Source organism: Homalodisca vitripennis, chromosome 3, assembly GCF_021130785.1.
Source record: "Homalodisca vitripennis isolate AUS2020 chromosome 3, UT_GWSS_2.1, whole genome shotgun sequence".
Classification (NCBI taxonomy): Eukaryota; Metazoa; Arthropoda; class Insecta; order Hemiptera; family Cicadellidae; genus Homalodisca; species Homalodisca vitripennis.
The window spans coordinates 196,397,751-196,410,228 of record NC_060209.1 but is presented as its reverse complement, the minus strand read 5'-3'; the positions used below and the strand labels follow the sequence as shown (position 1 = coordinate 196,410,228).

Below are 12,478 nucleotides of genomic sequence, written 5' to 3'. Positions count from 1 at the left end.
TGATGTAAGGCAGGTGTCTGGTTGCACTGTCAGCAGCAGCAGGTCAGCGGTCTTGATGTGTGACACAGTTGTTGCTCTTACACAGCTTGATTAATGAGTGGTGAATATATCTACGTCACTGATAGGTTGAGTTGGCTCTTGACTGTGACGTCATATGACTGGAATTTATTGCTTCTTATATAATAGTAGTTATAGAGTTAGTATGAAGTTTTTGTTCTCTATATAATGTCAAGTTATGATGTTGAAATCTTCTTTTCTTTTAGTTTTGTTGAATCTTTGGTGTTTAACTTTGACCTTCCTTTACCACTAAAAGTGCTTATGGAGTGTCACATATATAGGTTGTCAAAATATAGTGGTGCAGTATTGTTTCTTGGTAAAAATTAATTAGTGAGTAGACTTACGGTTATTCCAGGTAAGTTTGTGCACAAGGTTAATAATATTAGTTGGATAATTACCACCTAAAATACACATATATCTGGAGTCACTTTCACTAAGACTGTAGTCAGTCAGCCATTTTTTGATTTGATGTAATGAATAAAGTTTAAGAAGTGAAGCTTACGGTATCGTTTTCTAAACATAACGATTTGGTATATGATGTCAATATTGACCTGGGCTTGAATTAAGACATAACAAACCAAATACAATGTTTCAATGTTTGAGAAAGTACACTGCAAATCAGTCACATCGGTTTATGGTTAAGCCACTGAATAGTTAAAAATAAGTTGGTAATACAGAAAAGGGTAGGAAAATTTTTCTTTATTCGTTGTAATGTCCTTTGTGGCCTGTATTCTGTATTGATATGAGCACCAGACACGAGTTTGTCATAGCACCAGTGCATATGAGTTTGTCATGTGGACGTTTACTCATGGAGACATTCCCAAAAGTTGTCGTGCATTTGAAAGCCTTTTTTAAAAAAAAGATGTATCTCCTTTTCCTATTACGTAATCTTTCAGAATAACTTTTCCTTCAAATTTAATAAAAAAATGTCACGGCGATTAGAACATCTACAGATCCATTAATATTGGTATATTTGAAAGTCCCCATCAGTACTGTATGGCAATTGTAACAGTAAAATTATTAATCCTGAAACGGCGTAAACGTTTTTGTAGTTAAAATCCCAATAAAATTGTATAACTTAGTGATGTTACACTCTAATATTCAATTTTAGAGTTGATTTTTTTTGTCTTACAGTTATAATAATCAAGTGGTAAGGACTGAATTCTCGTCCATGTCCATTTCTCCTTCCTCGTTTAGTTGAGCTAGAAATTAAAAAAGTTGTGATTGAAGCTCCTTTCATGATCTTCGATAGAGGTTTATTTTCATCCTTTAAAGTCTGTATCAGTTGTAAAAGGACAAACTAAACTCTAAATTGCTTGATTTTGTAGTCCACTGTTAAATAGCACAGTGTGACAGGTTCAAAGTTCTGGTTTGTATGATTGATGGAAGTCACCAGGTTTTATTATAAAATACATTTTTATTTCTTCTATAATTTTCATTTATTTAAAAAGCGTTTTAGTCTGTTAAGACATCATCAGTTATTGTTTACAGAAAAAAATATGTATAAAATATAAAAAATATGTTATAAAATAGAATAAAACTAAAAACTAATTGTAAATACCAAAGACTAATAAATTATAAAAGTATTATGTAGAAAAATATGGTTTGCAATTCATAATTTTTGAACGGATTTCTTCTTTTAGTAATGGTAGAAAAATTTACGGACAAGTGTTTTTAAAGAATCTTCCTGTACTAAAAGAAACAATATTGAAAGTTCTCATGTTTGACAGTTTGAAAAGATAAATGTATTTCCCAACTTTCCGTAAATTTCAGTGACATTTTTCTACCTACCATTAGTAAAATAAGAAATCCATTCAAAAATTTTGAATTGCAAACTATATTTTTCGACATTATACTTAAATAATTTATTAGTTTTTGGTCTTTACAATCAGTTGAAAAAAATTTTCAAACTGTTTACAAATTATCATGTGTGTTTACAATTTTATACATATAACTGATGATATATTAAAAGGTTCATAGTTCAAAATCTAGAGAGGATATCTGCGTTTGTGAATTATTTGCCTCGATGCTTGTAGAGGTGACTGTATTTTTGTGCACAGAAGAGGAGCCGTGTGGAGGTGGGAGAAGTGAGGAGTGCGACACCCGAGATGGTCGACGAGGCCGCGCTGGCAGCAGCAACGATCATGTCCCTGGACGCGGACCCTGAGCCGGAGCCTATTCCCGTCTCCTGCCCTCCAGACTCAGGTTCACCGCTGCACCGAGTGGCGGAGGAGATCCTGAGTGGTGTCAAGAGACGGGTAGAGGTCCAGTACCTGGTCCACGACTGTAACACTAACGGTACGTTACCTCCTGAGTGACCTGTGTTCTAAGTCTAGTACCTAGTCCATGACCTGTAACATTAACGGTACGTTACCCCCTGAGTGACTTGTGTCCTAGTTCCAGTACCTGGTCCCCGACTGTAACACTATCGGTACGTTACCTCCTGAGTGATCTGCGACCTAGGACCAGTGTGTGGTCCACGAATGTAACACTAACGGTACGTTACCTCCTGAGTGACCTGTGTCCTAGTTCCAGTACCTGGTCCACGACTGAAACACTAACGGTACGTTACCCCCTGAGTGACCTGTGTCCTAGTTCCAGTACCTGGGCCACGATTGTAACACTATCGGTACGTTACCTCCTGAGTGATCTGCGTCCTAGGACCAGTGTGTGGTCCACGAATGTAACACTAACGGTACGTTACCCCCTGAGTGACCTGTGTCCTAGTTCCAGTACCTGTAGTCCACGACTGTAACACTAACGGTACGTTACCTCCTGAGTGATCTGCGACCTAGGACCAGTGTGTGGTCCACGAATGTAACACTAACGGTACGTTACCTCCTGAGTGACCTGTGTCCTAGTTCCAGTACCTGGTCCACGACTGAAACACTAACGGTACGGTACCCCCTGAGTGACCTGTGTCCTAGTTCCAGTACAGTGCAGTCTCTATAATCCGGCTGTGCGCTAATACGGCACGTCCAGTAATCCGGCACTGTGCGAGCGATGACGTATCGGGTCAATGCACTTCGGTTCATGTCACTGCAAGCACGGATGACTCACCGGCGGTAAATTTATTGTGTATTTAGTTATTTTCCAATTGTACTTTTGCGTTCTACTTATGTTAAACTATACTTTAACTGGTTTCTAATAAATTTCAATGTGCATTTGTATGTTTTTCGTACGTTTTTACCCATACATCCATTAATCCGGGAATTTCGGTAATCCGACACTACCAATCCCGATGTACTGCCGGATTATCGAGATTGCACTGTACCTGGTCCACGACTGTAACACTAACGGTACGTTACCTCCTGAGTGACCTGTGTCATGGTTCCAGTACCTGGTCCACGACTGTAACACTAACGGTACGTTACCCCCTGAGTGACCTGTGACCTAGTTCCAGTACCTGGTCCACGACTGTAAACACTATCGGTACGTTACCTCCTGAGTGATCTGCGTCCTACGACCAGTGCTTGGTCCACTAGTTTTATTCTGGGCCATGAAAATCTTGTTCGGTATGGCAGGTAATGTCTCTACATAAATACATAGAAATTAATTGATAGCTAAGCAAAGTGAAAGTGATACGTGAATCTTTACTTCAGTAGATACCTTTCGTTATTTTGTAATCAGTATTAATTATGTAAGATATTAAAATTTGATGGTATTATATTTATTTTCATGGGGAATTATGGGAAAACCCCACATAGCTTTAATTTTAACTTATGTCTGTTGTGATCATACAGTAAAATACAGTAAACGATGGTTTGAAGTATCTGAGCAGTTATGAATTCCGTAAATTTATATATAAAGTATAATATAAGTTGAGTGAGATACATATTGAAATGAATAATAATAAATAATAATAATAATTTATTCCATTCGTTAATTTACATGAATATAACATAATATGTTCTTGGAAATAACTGACCACAATTACAAGTATGTGTGGCCAGTGTGAATTATTAAATATAAGCAAATTTACAACATCCTTAAACTAGTTATATAAACACATAGTAACAAAAATTATAAATGAGTCCAGTCTCGATACATCCAAAGACACTCTCTGTGGCGCTTGGTTTACTTAAAAAATAGTTAATATATGTACAGATTATATTCCTGTAATAGGTGGTACTGCAGTTCAACTTAACATTTCTCACATAATATACGTACTTAAATTTACAATTTTTAGCAGAAAAATAAAATACACTTCTCATAGATCATTTCCATAAAAATATCAACAAACGGGTGTCCAATTCACTATTTCCTGCCTCTCTTAACATGTACAGACCCTCTCAGAAAACAGTGCAGTGCGTTGCCGTATTTATAAACTAGTACGTTTTGACATAAACCTCGAAAAATCAGTCCCCTCTTATTTGTGATCCACCCAAAGTTTGTGTGATCCCAATCTGAGCCTTCTTGGCCACCGGGATGGACTATGCTGATCCTTACTCCATAAAGGGGCAAAATCTCCGTTTCATTAGTCATCTCAAATTCAAAATTTTCATTTTTGTACGTGTTACCTCCAAGACTATTGATATTAAATTTGTGACAGACCTCTCTACTGATGCTTTCAACGTCGCAGTTACCCGCTTCGTCTCTAGGCATGGGCTTTGCACTGTTCTCTATATTGACTGTGGTATTCACTTCAAAAGTGTTCACAATAAAGTGAGCAATCTGAAAGCTTTGCAGCTAAAAATAGCATACACTTTCACTTCATATTCACTTCTGCTCCTTACCAAAGTGACATTTTGATTAGTCTTAAAGCAAGAAGCTACATCTCAAACGTGATATTGATGAAAAAATATTACTTACATTGAGGCGTTATCCTCAATGCTCGTCCTGCCACCTCTCTCTTGAGTGATCTTAATGACCTTCAGGTTCTCATTCCTGATCACTTCTTGATATATAACATCCTGAATCCTGTTTCCTTCGGAGGGAAGACCTGACCATACCATAGTCCTCACTATGCTTCTCCTCACCTCCTTTCACCACACTTCAAGCTATTACGCCACTTTTGTGTGTAATAAATTGTATATTCCAGGTGCGGAAGAAAGACCTCTCCATAACTCAGTCATCAAAATACTTTCCTACTCCTCCTTTCACCACACATCAAGCCAGTCTGCCTCATATTGTGTGTAACAAATTGTAAATTCCAGGTGCAGAGGGAAGACCTGACCATAACATAGTCCTCACTATGCCTCCTCACTCCTCCTTTTCCACCCTTCAAGCCAGTCTGCCTCATATTGTGTGTAACAAATTTTAAATTCCACGTGCAGAGGGAAGACCTGACCATAACATAGTCCTCACTATGCCTCCTCACTACCTCCTTTTCCACCCTTCAAGCCAGTCTGCCTCATATTGTGTGTAACAAATTTTAAATTCCACGTGCAGAGGGAAGACCTGACCATAACATAGTCCTCACTATGCCTCCTCACACCTCCTTTTCCACCCTTCAAGCCAGTCTGCCTCATATTGTGTGTAACAAATTGTAAATTCCAGGTGCAGAGGGAAGACCTGACCATAACATAGTCCTCGCTATGCCTCCTCATATCTCCTTTTTCACCCTTCAAGCCAGTCTGCCTCATATTGTGTGTAACAAATTGTAAATTCCAGGTGCAGAGGGAAGACCTGACCATAACATAGTCATCACTATGCCTCCCCACAACTCCTTTCTCCACACTTCAAGGAAGTCCACCTCTTTTGTGTGTAATAAACTGTATATTCCAGGTGCGGAGGGACCACCTGACCATACCATATTTTTCAGTATGCCTCCCCACAACTCTTCTCTCCACCGTTCAAGGACGTCCACCTCTTTTGTGTGTAATAACTTGTATATTCCAGGTGCGGAGGATATTCCATACCATAGTCTTTATTATGCCTCCCCATAACTCCTTTCTCCTGCTTTCAAGCTAGTCCATCTTTTATTGTGTGTAATAAATTGAATATTCTAGGTGCGGAGGGAAGACCTGACCATACCATAGTCCTCACTATGCCTTCCCAAACACCCTTCCTCCACCCTTCAAGCTAGTCCGCCTCTTATTGTGTGTAATAAATTCACGTTTTATCAAAATGCCTAATGTACTTTCTTTATGTCTGTATTTTTCTATTAGTGATACAAATTGTATAAGCATACGTAAACGTTCTAATAAGTTCTATGCACCTCCATAATGTTTAGTTTATCATATAATAAAATATGCCGAACATTAGCTTTAGTTTTGTTGTGCAAATTTTTATACAATTTTTATGCCCAAATACGACAAATAAATACAGTTATTTAAAATGTCTTGTAAAAATCTGCCAGAATATGTCCAAGGATTTATAATTAAGTGTACTTCAACGCATGTGATCATTCACAAGAGGTTAGTGGTTATTCATGTAAATCAATATAAACTAACTATTTTTTTACTGGAGATAAGCCTTGTTTTCATTTAATTTTTTGATTCCATACTTAAATTAGTTGCAAAGACTACCTAAGACTACCTAAATCTCCTGTTATTCCATTAAAAGTGACGAATCGGTAGCGTATTCCATATGAAGTTTGATCCAACCTCTTTATTTTTTCCAACTAAATTAGGAAACAACCTAGAAAAGCTGTGTCTATTCTGATAATTATTTCGTCTACACATATGCCTTGTACGATCTTAATCATAGGTAAATATTGCATAGAAGGAATGAAACTCGTGGGTTTTTAACTTCCCGAATGATGAAATTGGTCAGCAAACAGCTGTTTGAGACAAACAATACAAACTTATTTCTGAACAAACAGCAAGTTCTCGCAAGATTATGCCAAACCGAATTCTAACACACATGGTTCACTTACAATTTTATATTTTTACAAGCAGTTACCCGCGGCTTTGTACGCAAGTGTGCACCTGTATGACCAATTCTGGTTCGAGAAAATTATATTTCCGACGCCAATATTGATTTTGCCTTCTTCCCACAATCACGAAAATATATTCAAGAGTGTATACCCGGTCTTAGTATTTTTGTTCCAAAGCTTTTTGTATCTCTCCCTATCAAGAAAATATACATACACAGCTCTAAGGGTCTTTTTTTTCAAAAGAAACCGTAAGTTTCATAAGAGTCTTTAAATCTATAGCAAAACTTATACTACATTGTCTCTTATATTTCCACTACTAGCAGTCAACCATTTGTTTGCACGCAATGTTGTAGGCGTTGCAGGTGTATAACAAATGCTGGTTCGAGTGAATTATATTATTTCCGACACCAATGTTGAGTTTTCCTTGTTGCCACGATCAATAAAATACGTCAAACAATGTATAATCATATCCATGGTAACTTACTTTGTTTTCAGTATGTTGTGTTTCGTAGTTGATTTAGTTTTATTTCCCATGAAAATAGACTATAAAAATAGATCATAGAGGCCTACTTCAGTCAAAAGCGAACTAAGGCGGGTTTTATATCAGTAGTTATATTTATACTAGAAAGTTTTAAGTATTGTAGAACATTTAGAGCTGGAATTGGTACATTAGTTCAAAAGAACAGTCCAGCTACCTCTCATCTAGCGTAGTTCTTGTCGACTGCTTCAAAGGGAGACTTCGGAGTAAAATTCTGACTTCTTATTTCTGACATTTTCTAAGGTAGACTAGTACGTATTTAATCGTTGAAATCTTAATCAACGTTGAAACATGGTTACTTATTAGAGAATTACTCACTATAAATGTAAAAATTTTTTAAAATAAACAATGTGTACACATAACGGTTGATTACATTTGACAAGCTCATTCAATTAATATTACACAACTTCAGAGGCCAATACGGGAATTTTCGTTCCTTTAAAGACCAGTAGGACGTAGTCCAGAGGGAATATCAAAGTGAGAAAAAGACTATATTCATCCCAGGAACCGCAAGAATACCCTTGTAAAATGTGAGCACAACCGGTTGATTAGTTTACGCGTGAAAACATAACAAACAAAGGCACTTCCACATTTACACACATAACCTTGTGTTTATATCACCCTCCTGTTAATGTACAGCTGCTACAACGTCATAGATGGTCAGGCAATTACATAACAATTTAAACAAACACAGGAAACACATCTCCGGCCCAAGCCGATCACAGTCTGGAATAACACCTGAAGGTGCATTAGTGAGGAGCAGCCCAGTGACCTAAGTCAAGGTCACTCAGTACTGAGCCGCAATGTAGGGGTTTACTACTTGTATTATAGCTGAACAGTTATTGTACAGTAATTTAAACCCTACTCTAGTACTGTAAGCATTGATTTGTTATACAATAATTCTGCTTTTCTATGAGGTTACTAATTATACACTGAAGAAGGTTTATTGTCAAAACGCTTGTCTTTAAAATAATAAAGTTTTACCAGGGTTATACAGTAGTTTCATTTTTATAACTAATACGAATTCACCTTTGAAAACTGTTGAATGTTTTATTGGTATAATGTACATTTCGGATTCGAAGAATCCCTGTTCAGTTATTTTGTAGAGATTAAGGTAAATAAATAACTAGAACAATTTGACATACGTTTTAACTACCTTGGTGGCAAAATATTGTATTTAATTTAGGATTAATTTTTTCACATTTTGTGACTTTTTTTTGCATATGTGTAACATTTCAAGATGGTCAATATATGTTCATATAATAAAACTTGTTTACTATATACATAACAGGGCGTTTCGATTATATACTAAAAATTTAAATCGCTTAAATAATATTTGTTTTTACCATGAATTTGTAACTTTTCGCTGGAAAAATAAGTTAGAAATAAATCTTTTTCATTTAATAATACATTAGGATTAATTTTGTCACATTTTTTAAATTTCAAAATTGTTCTAAAGTTGACAACAGATGACTTTTTTACATGTGTGTAAAATTAAAAGTTCAAGATTTTTAATATTTTTATAATTTCCTTTTTGTGTTAATACAAGAACACTTTTATGATGTATACATACACAGGGTGTTTCTATTATATGTTAGAATTTGAATCACTTAAATCATATTAGTTTTTACCATGAATTTGTAATTTTCCTATGGGCAAAGTAAGTTGAAAATAAAATGTTTCATACATGGTTTTAGAAGACACAGAGGGAAAGTATTCTACGATACACATTTTACGCTATTTTTAAGTTTTTGAGTTTATGTGTTGTTTGCAGAATTTCTAAACCCAGTTTCGAAGGAGGAGATCGTCTCAGAGTCGGGTCTGGACACAAGCCACTGTGAGACGACGAGCTCGCTCCTCTCAGAGCTCAATTCTGAGCTACACTTGCCAGACAACCTGTTCAGTGACGAGCTCGCCTTCACCTGCTACTCACACCTCTGACCTCAAACCTCGGCCTATTGCCGTCCTCCCATCGTATAGACTAAGTCATAGTTTTGTACCGTGTCGCTTAAGCGTTCTGCCAGTGACACAGCTCTCTGCTGTTCTGTTTGTACTCTCTAGGTTCACCCTTTCATTTCCGGTTGTGAATTGTTTTATTGTTGTGGTTTGTTTATACTCTTGAGTGAGGTGAAGATTTCCGTGTAGTGTCGATGACCTTATGGTACATCCTGTACATAGACTATTGATATGTAACGTTAGGCTGTAAAAATATCAAAATGTATTTTTAAAAGTGTCTGGATAATTGAGTGTGTCGTTGTTCAGTGTAATTGTGCGTGTTTTGTAATTACTCATTCCTCTCGTAGATTTGTAATTATTTTCAAATAAAAGGTTTTAAAATCCATACAAGGTTGTTTATTAGAAGAGCCTTGTTATGTGTTTTGGAAGTATGTAGAATTCTTTGTCATATCTGTATTTCCAGTGAACATCTATAAAGACGATTCCACTCTTTGTACATTCATCTATGTAAATATTAATAATTAACTCAGTTAATCTGAAATAGAAAACCGTGTTAATACATATTTGACGTATTATATTTTGATATATCACGGAAAAATAGTGATTAATGGAAGTGAATTTTGAGTTTAGCTCCAGATCATTTTCCTCTTACTGCAGCATCTGCAATCTAACGCTGTTTCAGAATTGTCTTTGAAGTGACCTAACAAAAATTTTAGTTTTTGTAGTTTACAGTTTTCTTGCTTGTAGTCTTGTTAACACTCATCACTGTATTGGTTAACGGAAATCTTGATTTAAAACATTTGATGGAAACATTAATTTTGTAACGACTTTCAAAATTTTGGGGGAATACATTTTAGTTTTAAATGATTAAACGATTTTAAATTAAGTTGATTCAAATTAAGGATGTAATAATTGTATAAGCAAACATCTAAAGAAAAACTAACAAAATAACTTTCCGTTGACATTAATAAGATATCGTGCACTAACTGTTTATATTATTATATGCCTAAGTGAAATATACAGGTAATATTATATTCCTCACAGTAGACACGGGTATATTTTTAAACATTATTGTAAAAATAAAATTTATTATCACAATAAAGTAATTTGTTACGAAACACAACACAAAAATCTAAGTTAATGTAACTTGTAAGAAGCGTGTCCACTGCATGACGTGTAGTCACATGTTGTACCCTGATAATACTCGTAGGAGTGAACTAGCTGCAGCAGTCCATCAAGAGACTTTGTCTGCCTTGTTCACTTTACCTGAAACATATACAATAATAAAAGTATAAATTTTAAATCTATTTTTTACCTTTTAAAACCTTAATGTGGTATGTCATCCTTTGAAGTAAACTTTAAGTCAAATATTACAAATCAAGAAATAGAGGACTCTTTCAGGAAATTTGTTTGAATTTAATAATCATTTTTTTTTATTAGTGTAGAATTAATGTAGTGTTACGTAAAATGATTTTTTCTTAACGTTTTATTTAAATAACTTCATCCTTATGGACATTTCAAAACAAATGTGAAGTTTACACATTCCCAGCGTGTATGTCAGAGACACCTGCTTACAGCGTTCATCAGTGTAATAGACCCTCTTTAGGGGTCCTATTATAAATACATTGAATTCTCGGCTTAGTCCGGTTGGAAGTATGAGACCCTGCCGTATATAAATGTAACTACAGCCTAATATAGTATGTGTGTTATAGTGCCTAAGTATAGTAGGAAGCTTTCACTAGAATTTATGTGAATACATTCATCTCCATGATATCACTTACAGAATCATGGCGTTTAAAATATCAATGAGCTTTAATTGCTAAATTTATTATACATGTATTCTCCGAAACTAGTAGGCAAGTTGGAAGTGTATGATGACAATTCTTGATGCAGTCCTAGTTTTCAGTAGATAGAATTAAATGACCTCTATGGAGGTCATAACCATACTATACCTCGATACGAGACAATAACAAGACATGCAGAGATAATGGCGAAGAATGTTCTCAATGGAGTTTCACATTTAAGCCGATGGAATGAAACTTGCATCTTCATACTGTATTGCGGGACCGGGTGGAAGTTTTCCGGTTGTATTGTCTCATAGACAAAGTTTGAAAACGAAATATTTTGATCACTTCTTCTGAAATTTTTACGCCAGGGATAATAATTTTACTATCAGCCCTAATTTCAGTAGCAATATCCCCTGGGTGTCACCAAGAACTTAAAATTATTGTGAGAAGAAACAATTTCATATTCAACAATTTGTAGGAAAACTGTAAAATTAAACACGTGATTGACCTGGGATATGAAATTCAGTGGAATATTATTTCTCAAATTCTTTATATTTCTTGGAACCCACAATGCAACGAATGTTTCCTTTTGTAAAGTAACTTACGCCCAGAGAGCAGCGTGGCCTTGACCTCTTGCATCGGAAGGTCAAACAGCAGAGTGACGAACAGTGATGCTAACAGCACTCCTATCACTTCGTACACACCAATCTAGACACAAACAGTTCATGTTATGATAATGCCAAGTGCTTATTCACAATTTAACTTTATAATATAATTTAGTTGGGTACTGCAACCAGAGTTTAAAATGTAAAAGTGTTTTCATTAATACGCCTATTATCTTAGAGAGCACAAAAAATGGTCGCTTGAAGAATGTTTCTGGAAAAGGAATTAAGACCTTTCTGATTTGGCAACTAGGAGACAATAATGCGCAGCAACGTCATATCCGCGGTGAATCTTTCAACGATCCCGATGATCAGGAAGTACGCGATCACGACCATCTGAGGGAAAATTCGGAGGTGTGTCTCACAACTCCTTTAACCTCAACCTTAGGAATACAGCGCTTCTTGCCAGTGTTCATTCATAACCTGAGCAGATACTATACTCACCTGTCCCTAAAGAAGTTTGGGCTCAACATCGAGGAACGATACATTTCCTACACCATCGACCATGAAGATCGAGTGAACTCTGGCCTCGCTGAGGTTCATGGATAGTAGTTTCAATAAACTAGCAAAGAACCTGTCTCCCGAAAAGTTCATACAAACTTCCAAACTCTACCATTGTGAGAAATTAGAACTGTTGTTGAAGAAAATGTTCATTCCT

General features: G+C 36.0%; 2 protein-coding genes across 4 annotated transcripts in view; one reads left to right on the top strand and one right to left on the bottom strand.

Annotated features, from left to right (window-relative positions):
• Positions 1 to 9,756, top strand: part of LOC124357987 (fork head domain transcription factor slp2-like) — a 134,161-nt gene extending 124,405 nt beyond the window's left edge. For 2 of the 3 annotated variants that reach the window (XM_046810167.1, XM_046810168.1), the window contains exons 5-6: positions 2,118 to 2,355; positions 9,190 to 9,756. In XM_046810167.1, the coding sequence (XP_046666123.1) occupies positions 2,118 to 2,355; positions 9,190 to 9,356 (405 nt within the window). In that variant the 3' untranslated portion in view covers positions 9,357 to 9,756. Of the gene's footprint in view, positions 1 to 2,117; positions 2,356 to 6,008; positions 6,126 to 9,189 lie in introns of those variants that run through there. The other variant, XM_046810169.1, reaches the window with a different exon arrangement.
• A 686-nt stretch (positions 9,757 to 10,442) lies between these two features.
• LOC124357986 (nose resistant to fluoxetine protein 6-like) overlaps positions 10,443 to 12,478 on the bottom strand; it is a 38,790-nt gene continuing 36,754 nt past the window's right edge. Inside the window, exons 13-14 of the mRNA XM_046810164.1 lie at positions 11,764 to 11,866; positions 10,443 to 10,637 (exon numbers count right to left, since the gene is read on the bottom strand). Coding sequence (XP_046666120.1) covers positions 10,606 to 10,637; positions 11,764 to 11,866 — 135 coding nt within the window. The 3' untranslated portion in view covers positions 10,443 to 10,605. The remainder of the gene's footprint in view (positions 10,638 to 11,763; positions 11,867 to 12,478) is intronic.